The 15,929-nt window shown below is 35.6% G+C and overlaps 2 protein-coding genes across 4 annotated transcripts; one reads left to right on the forward strand and one right to left on the reverse strand.

Annotated features, from left to right (window-relative positions):
• The first annotated feature begins 657 nt into the window (after positions 1–657).
• Positions 658–11,983, forward strand: LOC135689283 (uncharacterized). 3 transcript variants are annotated; one of them, XM_089109882.1, is made up of 7 exons: positions 658–4,153; positions 7,473–7,709; positions 7,806–7,887; positions 8,688–9,348; positions 9,973–10,045; positions 10,468–10,527; positions 10,666–11,983. In XM_089109882.1, exons 2-7 carry the CDS (start codon positions 7,518–7,520, stop codon positions 10,711–10,713), a joined length of 1,116 nt encoding a protein of 371 aa, XP_088966008.1. In that variant the 5' UTR covers positions 658–4,153; positions 7,473–7,517; the 3' UTR covers positions 10,714–11,983. The 3 variants fall into 3 exon arrangements, with proteins under 3 accessions (XP_088966008.1, XP_065062533.2, XP_065062532.2); XM_065206461.2 differs by having other exon boundaries at positions 658–2,346; positions 8,691–9,348; XM_065206460.2 differs by having other exon boundaries at positions 659–2,346.
• A 687-nt stretch (positions 11,984–12,670) lies between these two features.
• Positions 12,671–13,962, reverse strand: LOC135689284 (neuromedin-B receptor). Its single transcript, XM_065206462.2, has one exon. The coding sequence runs from the start codon at positions 13,960–13,962 to the stop codon at positions 12,946–12,948; it is 1,017 nt and encodes a 338-aa protein (XP_065062534.2). The 3' UTR covers positions 12,671–12,945.
• Positions 13,963–15,929: the final 1,967 nt, after the last annotated feature.

Here is a 15,929-nt window from a genome sequence, read left to right on the forward strand (position 1 = left end):
AGTCATAAACGTAAGCAAAAATGAAGTCCAATCCACGAAGTACTTGGTGGATGAATCGCTGGAAGGTTTTTTCAGCATAAAGCTGCATGTACACTGCAACGAAAAAGAAAAGCGAACCGAAGCGAACAGGGGCGAGCTGAAGCGAGCGAAGCACTCCAACTACAGAACAATGAATTGCAGGGACCTACAAATCCCAAGAAATAACCTTTAATACGTCAAGAAAGGCTTTCACTATTCGGCTGTGAAAGCCTAGAACGATATTCCCATCAATATCAGAGAGCTCTCTACAGTTAGTAAATTCAAGAAGCCATTGAAAAGTTATTATACGAGCTGAACACTACATAAAACACGACTCCCTGAAAGAGCAGCTGCTATATGATAGATTACTGTGCATAATTTAGCTTTAACTGTATATAAATTATATAAATGCAACTAGGGTATTTATTTTCTTATTTGGTATTTATTTGTAAGCTGAAGGGATTTTTGTGTATAAAGAATTTTAAAATGAAAATGAAACAAGATGCAGCGTGCGGAAAATCGCGAATCAAACAGTTTTGCAGAGTGAATATTGATGACGCAGTTGCTGATTTAAAGCAAAGTTTGAAACAAACACGATTTTGGGTTCACGAAATGAAAAGAGGCACGACTCAATTTTGGTGATTTTATAAAATTTAAATAAAAAATTTGCTTGTCGAGGCCATGACGAGGCATGACGAGTCTGTTGCAGATTCAGAACGAGTTCATCTACGTTTGATTCGTTGTTGCAGTCGGAAATAAATTTATATTGGTGGGGGGATGCCCATTGTTTTTCTTTGTCTTTGTTTATAATTGCCACGAATGTTCCTACAACATGATGTATTTTGCGATGTTTAAACATTATATTGACTTCGACTGCGCTTGTGCATATGATGCAAAATTTTAAAATGCCAACCGACCTTTCGGCAAATGCTGGTTCGTCTCCCCAACAAGGACTAACTGCTTTCTGAAGGTCGAATGATGCCGAGTTGTAACCAATGGTCAAATTCAGTCTTGCCAATAGAAAGACGATCAGAGCCAAGACGAGTTGGAGGAGCAAAGACGGTAGCTGTGAACTTTGATGTTGTGATGAAATATACAGATAAATATACTTACAGTGAAGACCAGGGTGGGTAGTCAAGAAATTATCCCGCCTAGGCCGGGTACCGTGCTCATAGCCTATGCGAAAATGTTTATCCCTTTTACTGAGACCTAACTTGACTCAGTGGAGATCCCGGTTGAAATGTCAGCGCTCCTTTTCTAACAAAATTCCTTAATACATTCGAGTTTGTTGGCTTTATCATATTGTTGAATATAGTTTCGTAAATAAGTATAATCAATGGACCAAGGACTGGGTTTGTTCCACACTTAGAAAGTAGTGAAGTTGTGTCTAAGCAATCTTTTGTGGTACATCAAAACTATGGACACACGCTTTTTTGTAAGAAACTGTCTTATAAGAAACTATTAATTGTCGGATATATAAAATATGACAACAAATGTTTATACAGACAAATTTTGATCTGCAGGAGTTTTCTCGTGATGATCTGGGTTTATATTCTTCCAAAAAAATTCAACTTCAAAGCAATAAGGTAACTTTAGGTCCCGAAAATTAGAAACCAATTCAAAAACATTTAATTCTAAAACATCAAAGTTTGGATGACAAATTAAGAAACGTTTAGTGCCTAGTGCTGATCCAAGTCTCTTTTAAAAGCGTTTAGGGTTGTTGCTACATTCAACGCTTATAGAATTACACTCCATTCCCAAAAATATTCGAACGGTTGAGCAAAATCATCCGCCTTAGCCTTACTTGTGTGTGAAAAATTTTTATCGAAATTTGACCAGATAATGAAACTATAGCGCAAGAAAATGAGGAAAATGAAAAACGAGCAAAATGAAAAACTCCGTTCGAATGTTTTTAGGCATGTAGGGTTGGAGCAAATAGAGTAATAGACTTTAGTAGTTCTTACAGTTTAAATAAAGATTCAAATTTCATTCGTTCATACAGGGAATTCTTCGCATATCCTACAGCTTTAAAAACTTTTGTTAGTCTTAAAAAGTTAATTTGTGTGTTTGTTATCTATTTTATTTTAGTTTAAAGTTACGTTTTTCTTTTTTGTAACTTAGTGCATAGTAACTGATGATATTGTAGCATACAAGCGAGGCTAACGCGAGGCAACACTGAGTGTGACTTTAGATCGCAAGATGGAGTACTTGCCTTTCCTCAATAGCGACGAAATTGATGATTTTCAAACAGACAAAAGGCGAACAAGTGATCTAAAAAATGAAAAGGCTTGTCATGACAAATATACACCTCTTCATGTGAAAAGCGAGGTAATGTATAGATACATTTTGCAATTGGAAAACAGCTATGAGCAACATTTAGCTTATTAGGCCTACACAATCGTCCACTAAAATTGAGACACTGCTTTTCCTTCCCACCTCACATGAATGTAAACATCTGTCTGGCTTATTTTACCAAAAAAAGCATATCGAAATGATTTCGTCAACCCTTTCTAGTTTTGAGTTAATCTTCAGACAGGCTAATTTCTTGCTCCACCTGCCCATGCCATTGGCAATGGTCTCAAACCCAGCCAGTTATGGATTGTTGTTACCTATAGCCTGTAAGGAAATTTTTTTGTGACATTACAGGCGCACTCTTGCACACTCAAAAGATGGGCGTGGTTTGGGTTGTGGCTCAATTTAAAGGGCCTCTCCAGTCAAAAAAAAAATTCTTTTATTGACTAAAAAGTTAGCATCTGGTGTGTGTATTATGACAAAGTCGTCTTTTTTGCAAAATTCCAATTAGTTTTGAAGTTATAAGGCTTTAAAGTTGCACCTTTCCGAGAAAGAAACGACCAAAGCCAAATCAGTTTTGTCACATTCTGACGTCACAATGTGCGGCTCTCGTTCGCCATGAATTTCGTATATATCTTCCACCAAATGGTGAAGGAGTCATGGTCACGCATTGATAACAGCATCTAAATCTAGAGCAGGAGCTTTTTAGGATCGAAAAATATTAAATGTTTACAATCATTCTAAGTTTGCGGGTCAGAATGTGTCCATGCTGTGTCACAACTTAGTTTTGATCACCTGTGTAGGCCCATCAAGCTACCGCTTCCTGTTCCAGCTCTTCCCTCGCGTATAATTAATCAAAATTGACACTTCAGTTGTTCTCCAGAAACGATGAACAACTAAAGGCTTCAGAATTGATATCTGAAAAGCTCAAACTAAAAGCGAGTGGAACAGAACTGAGAGTACCATCACTTGCAGTGTTCAATTTTCGAATCGCCGTGTTCGATTCGGTTTGAGGCAAGACTAACAAAATACACTGTGGCATCAAAATTGCGTCACAGTGTCACCTAACCGAAAAATTTTTGTTGGTTAATTCAATTCAATTATCGTAATGCAAGAGCTTATATCTCACAAACTGTAAAAAATATCGAAAAACAAATAACTAATTCTTGATCAGCAGGCTCAACTCCTTTAGATTAGCCAATAAAATGCAAGTGCAAAATTTGACTGGAGAGGCCCTTTAAAAACTTTTTTCAAACATGGCAAAATGACTTTTCTTAATTTGTTCATAACTGAGATTGGAAAGTGTCTCGATTCTAAATTTAGTGATCCTCTTGAGATAAGTACCATCAAGAAGTTTCAGTTGCCCTGGTGCAAAACTGAAAAGTAATGCCTCTTGCAAACAATGTGAGCAGAAATGTTTTGTAACAGGGCTCTTGAGATTAGCCCAAAATACACTTCAGAATATATTTTGCACTCATTTACTTGCAAATATTTAAAATGTTTTTGGCTTTTTAAACATCATTTCTAAAATTTATGTACTTGCAAAACATTCAGGAATTTGAAAAAGCCACTGATGGTTGTGGTAGGTAAGCATAGTTCAACTCATAATCATTGAATTTTCCTGAAATGCAAAAGTTGATGGAAACAGGATAAGTGCCAGAAAAATTTCCACCCACAAAAATCACTGGGAAATTTGCTGCACACTCAAGTGTACAGATTTATCACCAATGTACTCTTGCAATCCTGGATAATAACTTGTGCACTCCTGAGATCTCGTTGAAAACTGCCATGAAATCCAGACTTGGTCTCAACAGTGGTGTAACTGAGCAATGCTAAGAATCAGGTTAGTGACATATGAGGACCTGGTTGGGTCCAATTCAGTTTTGAAATTAAGCCTTCTAGAATGGCTAAAAATGTATCTCCAAGACTAAAATTTAGCAAAATATTATATGGCTCAAAATAGACAATTTGATGTTTACAGACAATTTGATGACAATTTGAAAATTCTCATCTTTTGAAAGTGGCTTCAGCCCCCCTCCCAGTGGCATGGTGCCTGCTTTTGCTTTGCTTTTAGCAGCATTATGTGCAAGAGTCCCCCCTTGTTATTTTGATAGCATTACACCATTGAAGGAGAACCGACACGCAAAAATAACTTTCACTTATTCTATGCAAAATTTGTCGCTGACTTCAAATCTGGAAAAAGTTTTCTTCTTAGATTCACAATTTTTCTGATATTTGCACTTTTATCCATCAATTATGTCATAGCCAGGACTTGGGAATTTCCTGAGGCGGAGACAGGATTATCGCCAGGAGTTATTAAAATTCTCGGTTGACGTCACAAGTGACATGTTAACAATGCCCTTGTAAAGGCTTTTACCGCAACGGTGAAAGCACAAATGAAGTTTCGTGTTTTATTGAGAATATTTGCAATGTAAAGACAAAAAATTGTCAGGCATTTCATTTATGAGTATAAAGAAGCTAGAAAATCTTAGCTACATGTCTGCTAGGACGCTATTATCCACATAAAATTTACTTTTATGACATGATATCTTCGAAGCAGCATGCTTTGAAACATTGAAAGAACCTCTAAGCTTATGAAAAAAGGAGTCGACTTTGTTTGAAAACTGATACTGTTTTTGAAAGTTTTTATTTTTATAATTACAAATAAAATCACAACGCGGGGAAGGGGTTAAAGCAATAGCCAAAAAACAAACGAAATCTAGTGGAGATGCCGGTAAAAGCGATCCTGCAACCTGCTTTGGGTGCAGAAATGTGATTCAAGAAAAAATAATTTCACTGAACTCGATTATTGTATTTTAACAGAGGTTGAGATACTAGGGAATAACCTAGTCTTGCAAAAAGACCATCCTCCACCAAAGTCAAAATTGTTTGGAAAAGAAGATAATGCACCAATTAATATTCCTATGTCAGCTAAACAGCATTTTCTTCGACTAAGAAATAAGTTCTTTGACTAAGAGCTAAGAGCATATTTTGTAAATCCAGATTTTTCAGCAGCCTTAAAGGTAACTTGTCCTTTCCCAAAACCTTTCACGCCAAGTAAAAATGGCACATAAGTATAACTTTTAACCCACTTTTAGTATATAATATAACAATACAGTTAACGCATTTGACACGTCGCAAAAGATCATAGAATGTAACATTGATAATGAATAGCTTGCAGTTCCGTTTAGGACATCATAGGCATTTCAGCGAGTTAAGCCCATAAAAAACAGTCTGGACAAAAACACCTCGCTCTGAAATGAAATTCTAGTTTTACGATTCCTGATCTCATTTAAAATGTGCCAATAGCAATGTTTTTAATAGAAATTCCATATCAGTTTGTACTTTCAGTCTGTTCAAGCAGCAGCGCTGGGTGGTGGCACAAACTCTGACGGCTGAAATTTTCTATTTGTTTTGAAATCAGTGTAATACATCTCCCATTCAGTGTCCCAAACCATTGAAAAAGTCAATTATTTGTCAAAAATGAAAAATTAGCTCCTTTCAAACGCACAAAATAAACATTTGTCTGCAGCATTTTCTTTAAGGTTTCTATAGAGAAACACACTACTTGCTGAGGACATGTTACTTGTGAGGTCAAAGATGATTGTCCATCCGTGATGATTTTCGCCTCGAATCTCAAGTTGTCGGAATAATTGTCGTTTCTCAACTTAAAACACCTGTATTTCAAAATGGTAACTGTGATTTAAAAAAATTTTTCGATCCCGGGATTTGCTTCCCACAAACTACCGTCTTAGCCAAACTTATTTTTGGGTGTCAGTTCTCCTTTAACATGTGTTTTATCTCTCCCAGCTAGTGGTGGCCAGTACCACATACACTGTTAATCCAGTTTTGATGGCTTTCATAATTGTGCAAAGAACAGAGCCAAAACCTTGGAACTGAAATATTTTTAATGTGTTAGTTATAACACCTAGCACTAAAATTTGCAGTGACATCTTCCTTTGTTAACTTGAATGAGCCGCCTGGTTGACGTGGCCCATGCTGTAAAATCAATTTCTTGAAAGATCATTATCAAATTTTTAGAAATGTGACCACAATCAGTTGGATAAGATTTTGAAGGATCAAACTTGCATGATTTTACTTGAGTTATAACCCGACTCGCACTTTTGTTGTTCTTTTCAGTTCATCCTTTGTTGTTCATCCAAAACCCATTTTTCCAAGAAACTTGTTAGAGGCTCCTTCGGGGCCCAAATGTTTTGGGGCCCATAGTTTTGTGTTTAAAGGTGCACACCATGCGTTTTGCCACTGGGTCTCAAATATATTTTGTGAAAGATTTTAGGTTGTCACCAGACTTCAAAGTTTGGGTATGAGCAGAGAATTTCTCCACAAATCCTTTCCATGCATTAGATTAATCTGGACAGTTGCAGCGTGGATTTTTAGTTGTAGCACTAAAATTTAGTTTAATAGTGGCATTGCTATTTTTTTACATTTGCTATCAAGCTTGCAGTTTTCTGGTAATGCTGACTCTTACTTGAAAGTACAGAAGGAACTCTTTGACTAGATCTCAGATGAGGCAGAAGCTCTTCAGCAATGGGTGCTGCTGTTAAATAGGTCAGAAAAATAAAGTACAGTTCGTTTGAATATATTCAAAATGGAATATGAGGCTGCTACACCACCCCCCCCCCCCTAACATTTCTGTGTTCTTCTGTAAATTTTGCTTCGATTTGTTAGAAAGCTTTTTTGGTAGTCAGTAGTATTAAAATGATGCCAGCAAAGTTGCTGTATTTATTTATCTTCCTTTATCTTTAAGTTAGAAACTCACCATCAACCAACAAAGAAGCCTTTTTTACAGGGTCTTTTCTTGCTTATCAAAATTGCACCTGTATTTCACAATTTTATGGGTCAGAAAATTAAGACATAAAAGGGCATAAAATCCCATCATTATCTAAAACCCTGCCCCAATCCTTGCCCCTTCAATCCATTCTTTTTGAGAAACATGAACAAGAAACATATCAATAGCTGTTTTGGTCAAACTATTTTAACTTAATTTACCAACCATGTGCCCTTCTGAAAAATACAAAAAGTCTAGACCAGGTGTGAAAAATTTCTTGATTGATTTGACTTTGAATGAGTTCTGTGGTATTTTCTAGTCAATATGCTAGCAAGATTCAAGTGTTAATCTTGCATGTCTTGTTCTCTTGCAGTGGTTTAAAAATAAACAATTTTCCAACCAAGATGAAGAGTTGACAATGACAAAATTTGGAGCACACATTGCTTTCCTAAATGAAGATTACCAAAAGTCTATGAATTTGTATAGGAGGTGCAAGGAAATTTTACCATCAAATGCAAATTTACTGCTCCGAGAGGTATGTGAATCTGAGCTGCGATGCCTCTTGAAACTGGAAAGGTACAAAGAAGCACATGAGATCATAAACATGTTGGTGAGTTTTGTGACATATATTTTCAAAAAGAATTTTTCAAGACTGTAGTGAATTAAAATTATGCTTATCCTTTGAATGTATATATTGCTGTTGCAGTTGGAAGAAAAAGGAAATCCTCAAGATTCTTCACTATATTCAATGCTGGCTGATGTCTCTATTGCAGTTGGGCAATTTGATGGTAAAAATATTTTTATAGCCTATTGATGACTGAGTATTTGAAAGCTAATAGTCCAGAGGGTCAAGGGGGAGCATTTCCACCTGACAAGGGACTGTACCAGACCAACGTTATCTAGACCAGTTTTTGGTGTATAATTCAAATCTGGATATTGATCGGGCAGGAGAGGGGGCTTTTCTGAGATACAGGGGGTCTTGTCCAAAAATTGGGATGCAGCTATGAATGAGCTGTTAATAACCAACCGAGGAGGAACTTGACCAAACCAACTTTTTCTAGATCAGTTTTGGTGTAGAATCCAAAAATCAATGTTGATCGGGCAGAAAACAACACTTTTCTGAGATACAGGGGTGTTTATCCAAAACCTGGGATAAAGCCACTGAATGTCCTATAAATAGATAAAGTTTATTTCTTATGCATGCTTAGCAAAAAAATCATCTCAAGTGGACATAGACTAGCACTGCTGTCAGCACTGGGGCTCTTGACTTATGGAGAGGGATGAAATTAGGGTCATCTGGTTTGGAAAAAGGAATTATTGAATCAGTTTGGTCTGTGAATCACTTTTTTTCAAAGGGACTATAATGTCCCTTTGAATGTGCCTACTGCCTTAATGCAGAAACTACAACTGAAGTATTTCATATTAGTAATATCAGCTAGGAAAAAATCATATTTTGCTGTGAAAAGCAATGCTGAAAGGATAAAGGTTTCAATTTCAAAGGTGCCAAGTTTGTTCTAAATTGTATAATGCCTTCATATCTCAATGATCTCTATGATATGACAAATGCTTATATAATGTTTGGTTTTAGAAGCCGCTGAAAGTTTACAGAAATGTATAAATCTGCATCCAGATTATGCTGTCTATTGGATAAAGGTTGCCAATCTGTATGAAAAACTATCAAGGTCAAAGAAGGGTTTTCCAAAGCATCATAGAGTTGATGAAGATGGCCAATCAACTGCAAGGAGTGGCCAATCTTTGCAATTTTCTGAGTACTTTTTACATTCTTTCATCACAAAAAAGGATTTTCAAGTTGAACTAGTTAATGGAAAATGCATGGCAGAAGGCTTCTTGCATATAGAAGAGAAAAAGTCACAAGGTGATCTGTTTAGGGACCTTGAAGAAACATGTGACAACTGCAAATTATTAATATCGGAATATCAATATCGCAATGATATTGGAATAGACAATTTTTTGGATGGAATTCAAGACTGTCTCTGTGATAGGACACTGGACTGTCTTTGTTGCAAATTTATACAAAGTTGTTTTGTCATTGGCTTGAATTGTAGCAAAGTGTTCCAGTCTCTAGCAAGAACATTTTTAAAACAGTTTGTTTCTAGCACAGAGTATCAAGATATATTTAATGACTTGACAGAGGCCAGTGGTTTAGAAGAAAAAGCTGAGATAATCCATTTTATATTTTGGAAAGTACTGATGAAAATCACTCAGTATTGTGCTTACGGCAAAGCATTGTGAGTTTAGATTCAGCTTGTTTTTTCAAGATATCTTTTTTTAAAAGCACAGAATGGGACCCATTAGTCGACAAATTTTAGCACCTTTTTTATACTTTATATTTAGAATGATTTCAGTTACTTCAGTGGAATTTCAGTTACTTCAAGAGCTAGATTGGTGTTGCACTAAGGATGACCTCAGTGGAATCCATCCTTGGCTTAAGTAAAAATATCCAAATAAAGAAATGAATAAGTAACAAAGCAGACATGCAATAAAACTCATTTATACAAGGGATCTCAACTAATTTCTGTCCATCAAAGCTTGCGTCTGATAATTTAATATGTAGAAAATTGGAAAAATTATGCACCATTCATGTCCTCATTTTCTGGAGCATCAGATAATAAAGTCCTAAATATGAATGGGATGCTGTTCTGTGCAACCTTGATATTGCTGGAAAGAAAGGGGAAGAGTCTGTTTACTAAGCACATTATATGTATGCCCAAAAATTAAATGGCTTGATACCAGTTTTTTTCTTTAAATGTTGTTTTGGAAATTGCCTCACTGCTTTGGAAAAATTGCCTCTCTTGATTAGTATTTTAATCAAATTTCTTATGCCATATTATCTATGGTTTCTGTTTTGTCAGCATACTGCAACAAAAGTCTGTACAGTATAGTAAAGGTTTTGTAAAGGATGCAGAATATAAAGAATTTATAAAAGTAAGTGTATTTAATATATTTTCATTACTTTTTCCATTGGCTACTCTTGATCTGCAGCTGGAAATAGATGATTTGCTGCCAACCATCCAGTGTCATCTATAAATATATTTCTCTGTGGATAATCAGCAAAATGGTCAAGCTTTTTGTGTCAGGCTTGTTTAGCTGCAAATAATACAAATAACGTTCTTTGTGGTTGATGTATTAGATTCCTGCTTAACAAGAAAAATGTTTCTCTTGAAATTTATTATTGTGGTTTGCCCTTTATCCTGTGCATACCACCTTAAAAATAAGTTGGAATGTGAAATGATAAGGTGATTGCACGAGCATTCACTGTTAATATGTAGCAGTTTTCCAATAGACACTTTGTAGATGCAAAATCAATCTGATTTAACTTATGCAGCTTTTTAATGTTTCCTTCCAAGATTCAGCAAGCATTGTTAGACCTCACTGGTTGCAAGCATCTGGCATCATGGTTGATTCAGGTATCTGCATTCTCTTATTTTAATTTTGAATGCTTTCCAGTTCTCAAATTAATTGTCTTTGATGTATTTATGAATTTCTAAACAAACTTCTTTTTTAAATTGTATTCGTTTTTATTTTCCAATTTGTCTTTGCCATAGATCTTAGAGATCCCTTCTTCATCAGAGAGGCAACCACAAGAATCATAGAATCTTTGTTCAAAAGATTTGTTAAACACCTGAGCAACTCTTTTTATGAACTTGGTGATTTTTAGTTATGTCAGTCATACATCATGTTGTTGACAGGTATGTTTAAAAAAATATGTCTATATGCTTATTGATGCCCCAGAGTGAGTCCGTTGTTGGTTTCCAAAAGGAAGATGTGAATATCCAAGTTATCTCTAGGCTTTTTAATGTTAGTTACTGGCTTTTCAAATAACTAGTAAAATTCCTGCACATGTGCGAGTCAAGCTTAATCTTAAGCAGTTACAAATATATTTAGTATTGCAAATTGTATCTCAAGAAAGTGCATTTTGCATAGCAAGTATCTTTAAATCTTATGAAGATCTTTAAGAGAATTTTTTTGAAGTGTTTTCAAACATACCTGCGAAAAACCAGAGGCTAGGTCTTCTTTGCAATCAATTGATGTCTGCCATGGAATCAAAAATATTTGGAACAGGAAAACCTTCTATGCACCCAGTTTATGTCAGAAAATTCTTGTCATGCCTGACACTGACCAATATAAGTTATGTCTATAGATGTCTACCTATGAATGTTCTTGTTGTCACATCAAAGGATGACACAAGTATATATCACTCTACAGGTGATGCCTTTTTAGCACTTTGGTCAGTATTTACAACCAAAGATATACAGGAACAAAGCAATACGATGACCAGAATCCAATGTCACGAGATAAAATTTTCAAAATAAATTCAATTTAAAGAATATACTATGAATATAATATAATATATTCTTTAAATTTAATTTATTTTGAAAATTTTATCTTGTGACATTGGATTCTCGTCATCGTATTGCTTTGTTCCTTTATGTCTTTCATAACAACACCCATTGCAAGATTCACAGAATCTGGCGGACAGCCTATCCTGCGGTTCTTCCTTCTCATACTTTACAACCAAACCCTGAGAGTTTATGACTTAAAACACCCCAATGGAAGAGAGAATCTGTCTCATAGTTGTAGATAATGTTGTTTAGCTAACTCTTGCTCTAACTTTTTGCAGAAATTACCAGGAATTATTTATTCATGTATGTTGCAATAAGTATGTACTTAAAAATCAACTTCTAATTCATGGAAATTCAAGGCATGTCAGTAAATTGATTGTTAATTATACATTCAATCTTTGATTCTGGATTCTCCTGTATGATGGAAAAAATTTCTTACGAAATTCTTTCTTAGGGTGGATAAGGTGTATTAGGACCCAACACAGATGTTACCATGTGAAATATCAATTATGACAATTCATTTGCTGTCTTTTACTGTTTTATGATCTGCTCAAGATCTTCTTAAAATACTGTGATGTGAAGGCACTAATTATTTGTTGCATATGACCAAAATTGCATAATCGATATTCAGTGTGCTAACACCTTGTTGGGTTGATATTCAGTGTCCCCAATTAGCTTGTAAGCTAAATATTTTTTGACACATTAATAAAGTTTTTGATTGATTGATTGATTGATTGATTGATTGAACACCGATTAAGGTCACTGTTACTTGATGTTATTTGCCTGCCAGACAAAATTGTGGATTCCTTTTACAATCTGAAAGATTACAATCTGATGTCAAAACCACCTCAGTAAATCTTAATGTTGTAGTTGACTTGGCGGACATTTGTATGACCCAAGAGGGTTGTTGAATGTGATGATGATGATGATGATGATGATGATGATGGCGATGACCTCTTATCCCAAACGATTCAGTGTGCTGTTTTTCTTCAAGCTAACAGTAACATGCTTGGTTCTTTTCTTAACTTTAAAATAACAATTAGTTCATTTTGCTTGCAACTGTCAACGATTTCACTAAATAATGTTTAACATAATATGAATTATTCAAAATAAAACAGCTGCATGTTGAAAATGAGCTCAAGAGAAATAGGTTGCTCATTGAGGAAGATGTCAAACCGGTAGAAAAGAATTAGAGATATTGAGAGTGTTAGCATATCAAATATTCTTCCAATCCTCATATAAGCCTAAATCTTACAGTCATAGTAATCAAGCGATCGAAGTACGAGCAACATCTGTAAAACTTACTATCAATTTTTGCTACATTGAGGAAACTTCTTGGTTTCTATTGAATCTAAAGAAAAACAGATGTTATTTTAACGAGCAACGCACTGAATTTGACATCTTTCTCCGGCTCCCTTCTAGCTTTAGCTGCTTTTTACATCCGCATTAGATTTACAGTGCGATTGCTCTTCTTTGGCATTTTTACGATGCGTATGTTATAAGTTTTTTGTTATCAGCATATCCGTCAGAAAAGAAACCGTTGCTTGTACTTCCCGTAAAAGACGATCCAAAAGCTTTTCTTCGTGTGGCTTTTCTCAGAATTTTCAAACAATTGTCTCGGAAATCCGCACTTTGAAATGCATACAGAAAGGGGTTAATGCACGAATTAAGGAATCCAAGAACAACCCCAATTTGATACAGATCGGAATTCCAAGCTACTTTATTGAAATATTGGAAAAGAAAGTACATTGTATTGTTGGGTGTCCAACATATAAAGAATGCCAACGATGCCGTGAAAATAACTTTTACGGTGCGTCTCTTTCTTTGAAGAATCTTTTTAGGTACCTCACCTTCTGAAAAATGACACCGTAAATTGCCTCCCAGCAAAGACATGCACTTGTATATCCTTATGAAATTGACGATAAATATCAGGGCGGGAATGACAAACTGTGCAAAAAATGTGAAGGGGTAGATTATTTTCCTGGTATTCCTGCTCAAGATGTAGATACAGTTCCCAACTTTGGCATCGGTGCTGTCGTATTTTATCCCAATAACGGTTGGCAGTTGGATCACGAAACCAATCAACCAAGCACCAAAGATAAAGAAGCGGGTCCTCTTCGTAAAACCGGATCGTGTATAAGCTGCCAGTGGGTCTTTCACGGCTTCGTATCGCTCGAAACTTATTGCCACTAGAAGATAAATAGAGACCCCGGCTAACCAAAAAGGTACGGTATGGCTCACCTTGCACATTACCGTGCCTGCAATGCCATCCGGATGCGGTATAATCGCTGTCAGAAGAAGATAGAATGGAATGGCAACCAGCGATAGAAGGATGTCAGCTATTGCAAGCGACATGATCAAAATGTTAAATGGCGCCCTTCGGAAGACAGGCCCGTTCTTCAAAACGACGAGACAAACTAACAAGTTGCCTACTAGGCCCAGAATTGCTATTAAACAGTAGCACACCAGCTCCCATATTTTGAAGGCAAGGCCAGACATGATTTCGGTTGAGCGACAAAGTTTTGTTTTTTGCTGCAATTTTCAGTTTATTACGACTTCTTTCATTCTCTCGACAAACAGACTGAAAGCCACCGGAAGTCACGCGGAAATTTCTTTTCACGTCAATTATTTCTCGGAATTTCGGTTTGAAACACAGAACAATGGAATTTGAAACTTAGGTCCCAACATACCCTGGGTACCAGAGCCGCGAAAATTCAAAAATAATATTTAAAAATGATGAGAGCTGCGGAGGTTCCCGTTACTTAGGAATCTCTTTATTTAGGGATCTGCATCAAAAGTTTTGTGATCCTAATCATAAAATTCAAAATATATTTTTATGACATTGAAACTTAAAAACACGCAAAATTATCAATTTTTATGATAGATCCATTGAACTAAAATATTTTTCCTTTCTGCCATCTTATTCTTAATATAATTATCAGCATATAATTTGCCATTTGACACTATTAGTTTTTTAATGCTTCATATGCATCTGTTTCTGTAAGTAAGTATTACGCAACAATGTCTAATGAATTACGCTTGAAATTTGTATATAGTAGTTACTATATGAAATATTTTGGTAAGGATGATAAAGAAATGCAATTCTAGGAGATACCCACTTTTTATGAATGCCTAATTTTTTGCTGAGCCTCAATATTCTTGATTCTTTTTATTTTGCAGTGCCGTCGGAACGAAATTCAATGCAATTTCCGTAAAATTATGCGAAAGTTTGTTCACAAATGCTTAAAAAATGTCATGAATATGATTTTATTTGAAATGTTATCAGAAAAAAGAACTTTCAAGTTCTATATGTCAATTCTTTTATGCCTTCGAGCATTGACATGTGCGAATCGCTCAGAGAGTTCAGTCTTATCAATTGATTTGGCTTCTGAATTTTCTGTATACAGAATTGCCAAGTTATCGAGACTTTCTTGAGGTATCTTTGACCTTAAGTACGTTTTAATCAATATAAGTTTTGAAAATGATCACTCAGCTGTGACAACCGTAACTGGAATTGTTACAAACAGAGTTAGTAATTTGTACACTTCTGGAAAGAATGAACTCACTCTGCTTTTCAGCATCAAATCTACAATTTCCAGAACTGACTCTTTGTCTGCAATATCGTTCTTGGACTCTATTGCAAATAACCGCAATTCGGTTTCCAAATTTTTCGTAAAATCTCTGGATATGCTGCAATTACAGCTTTAATGGGGAAAATCTGATCAGACAACTCATACTTGCCAGTGATTTGGGGTAAAGAAACATGAAAAGGTTTGTTAGGAAACTTTGCCCATTAAATCGCAATCGAAGCTGCATGAGGGCTGTATCGACTGTTTTGTAGAAAACCTTGACCTTAAACTATTTTTCTGGATCACTTAACGCATCATCTCAAAGTAGTTCATCAAAGAAACACTTGACTTTGCGGTTTCTCTTCTGGGAAAATTCAAGAGATGAGCACCAAGAACTGGCAGGTGCAGAAGCTGTCATCCTCACTGACTCCGAAGAGTTCCGAAGTAACTCTATATCTGAAATTGAGCAGTTTAGAAGCCCAGACGCAACTGAAAGATCCAACTTGGGCAACTGAAATTCGTTTGATGTATAATTTATAGCACGCAGTTTTCTTTCCCACATGACTATAAACAGAACAAATTCTAAAATATCCATCTTTTCTTTAAGGCCTTTTGTACCATCTCTTTCCTTTTTTTTCTGACGTGAGAATTAAGCGAGTTAAAACTTTAATTATGTGAGGATATTATGTAGGGAAGCCTTATTGACATGCATATGCATTATCTTACATCATTATTGTGTTTGCTCACAAATCATATCCCGTCCTGCGCCCACTTTAATGTTGCTGTAAATGCTATTAAGAAACATTTTCTTTTATCCAAAAACCCCGCTTTTCGAAATTTTTTTAACAAACATAGCAAATAGCAAAATATTTTTTAGAAAATCTTTGCTTTGCAAAA

Source organism: Rhopilema esculentum, chromosome 9 (genome assembly GCF_057945365.1).
Source record: "Rhopilema esculentum isolate cy_ngs chromosome 9, ASM5794536v1, whole genome shotgun sequence".
NCBI lineage: Eukaryota > Metazoa > Cnidaria > Scyphozoa > Rhizostomeae > Rhizostomatidae > Rhopilema > Rhopilema esculentum.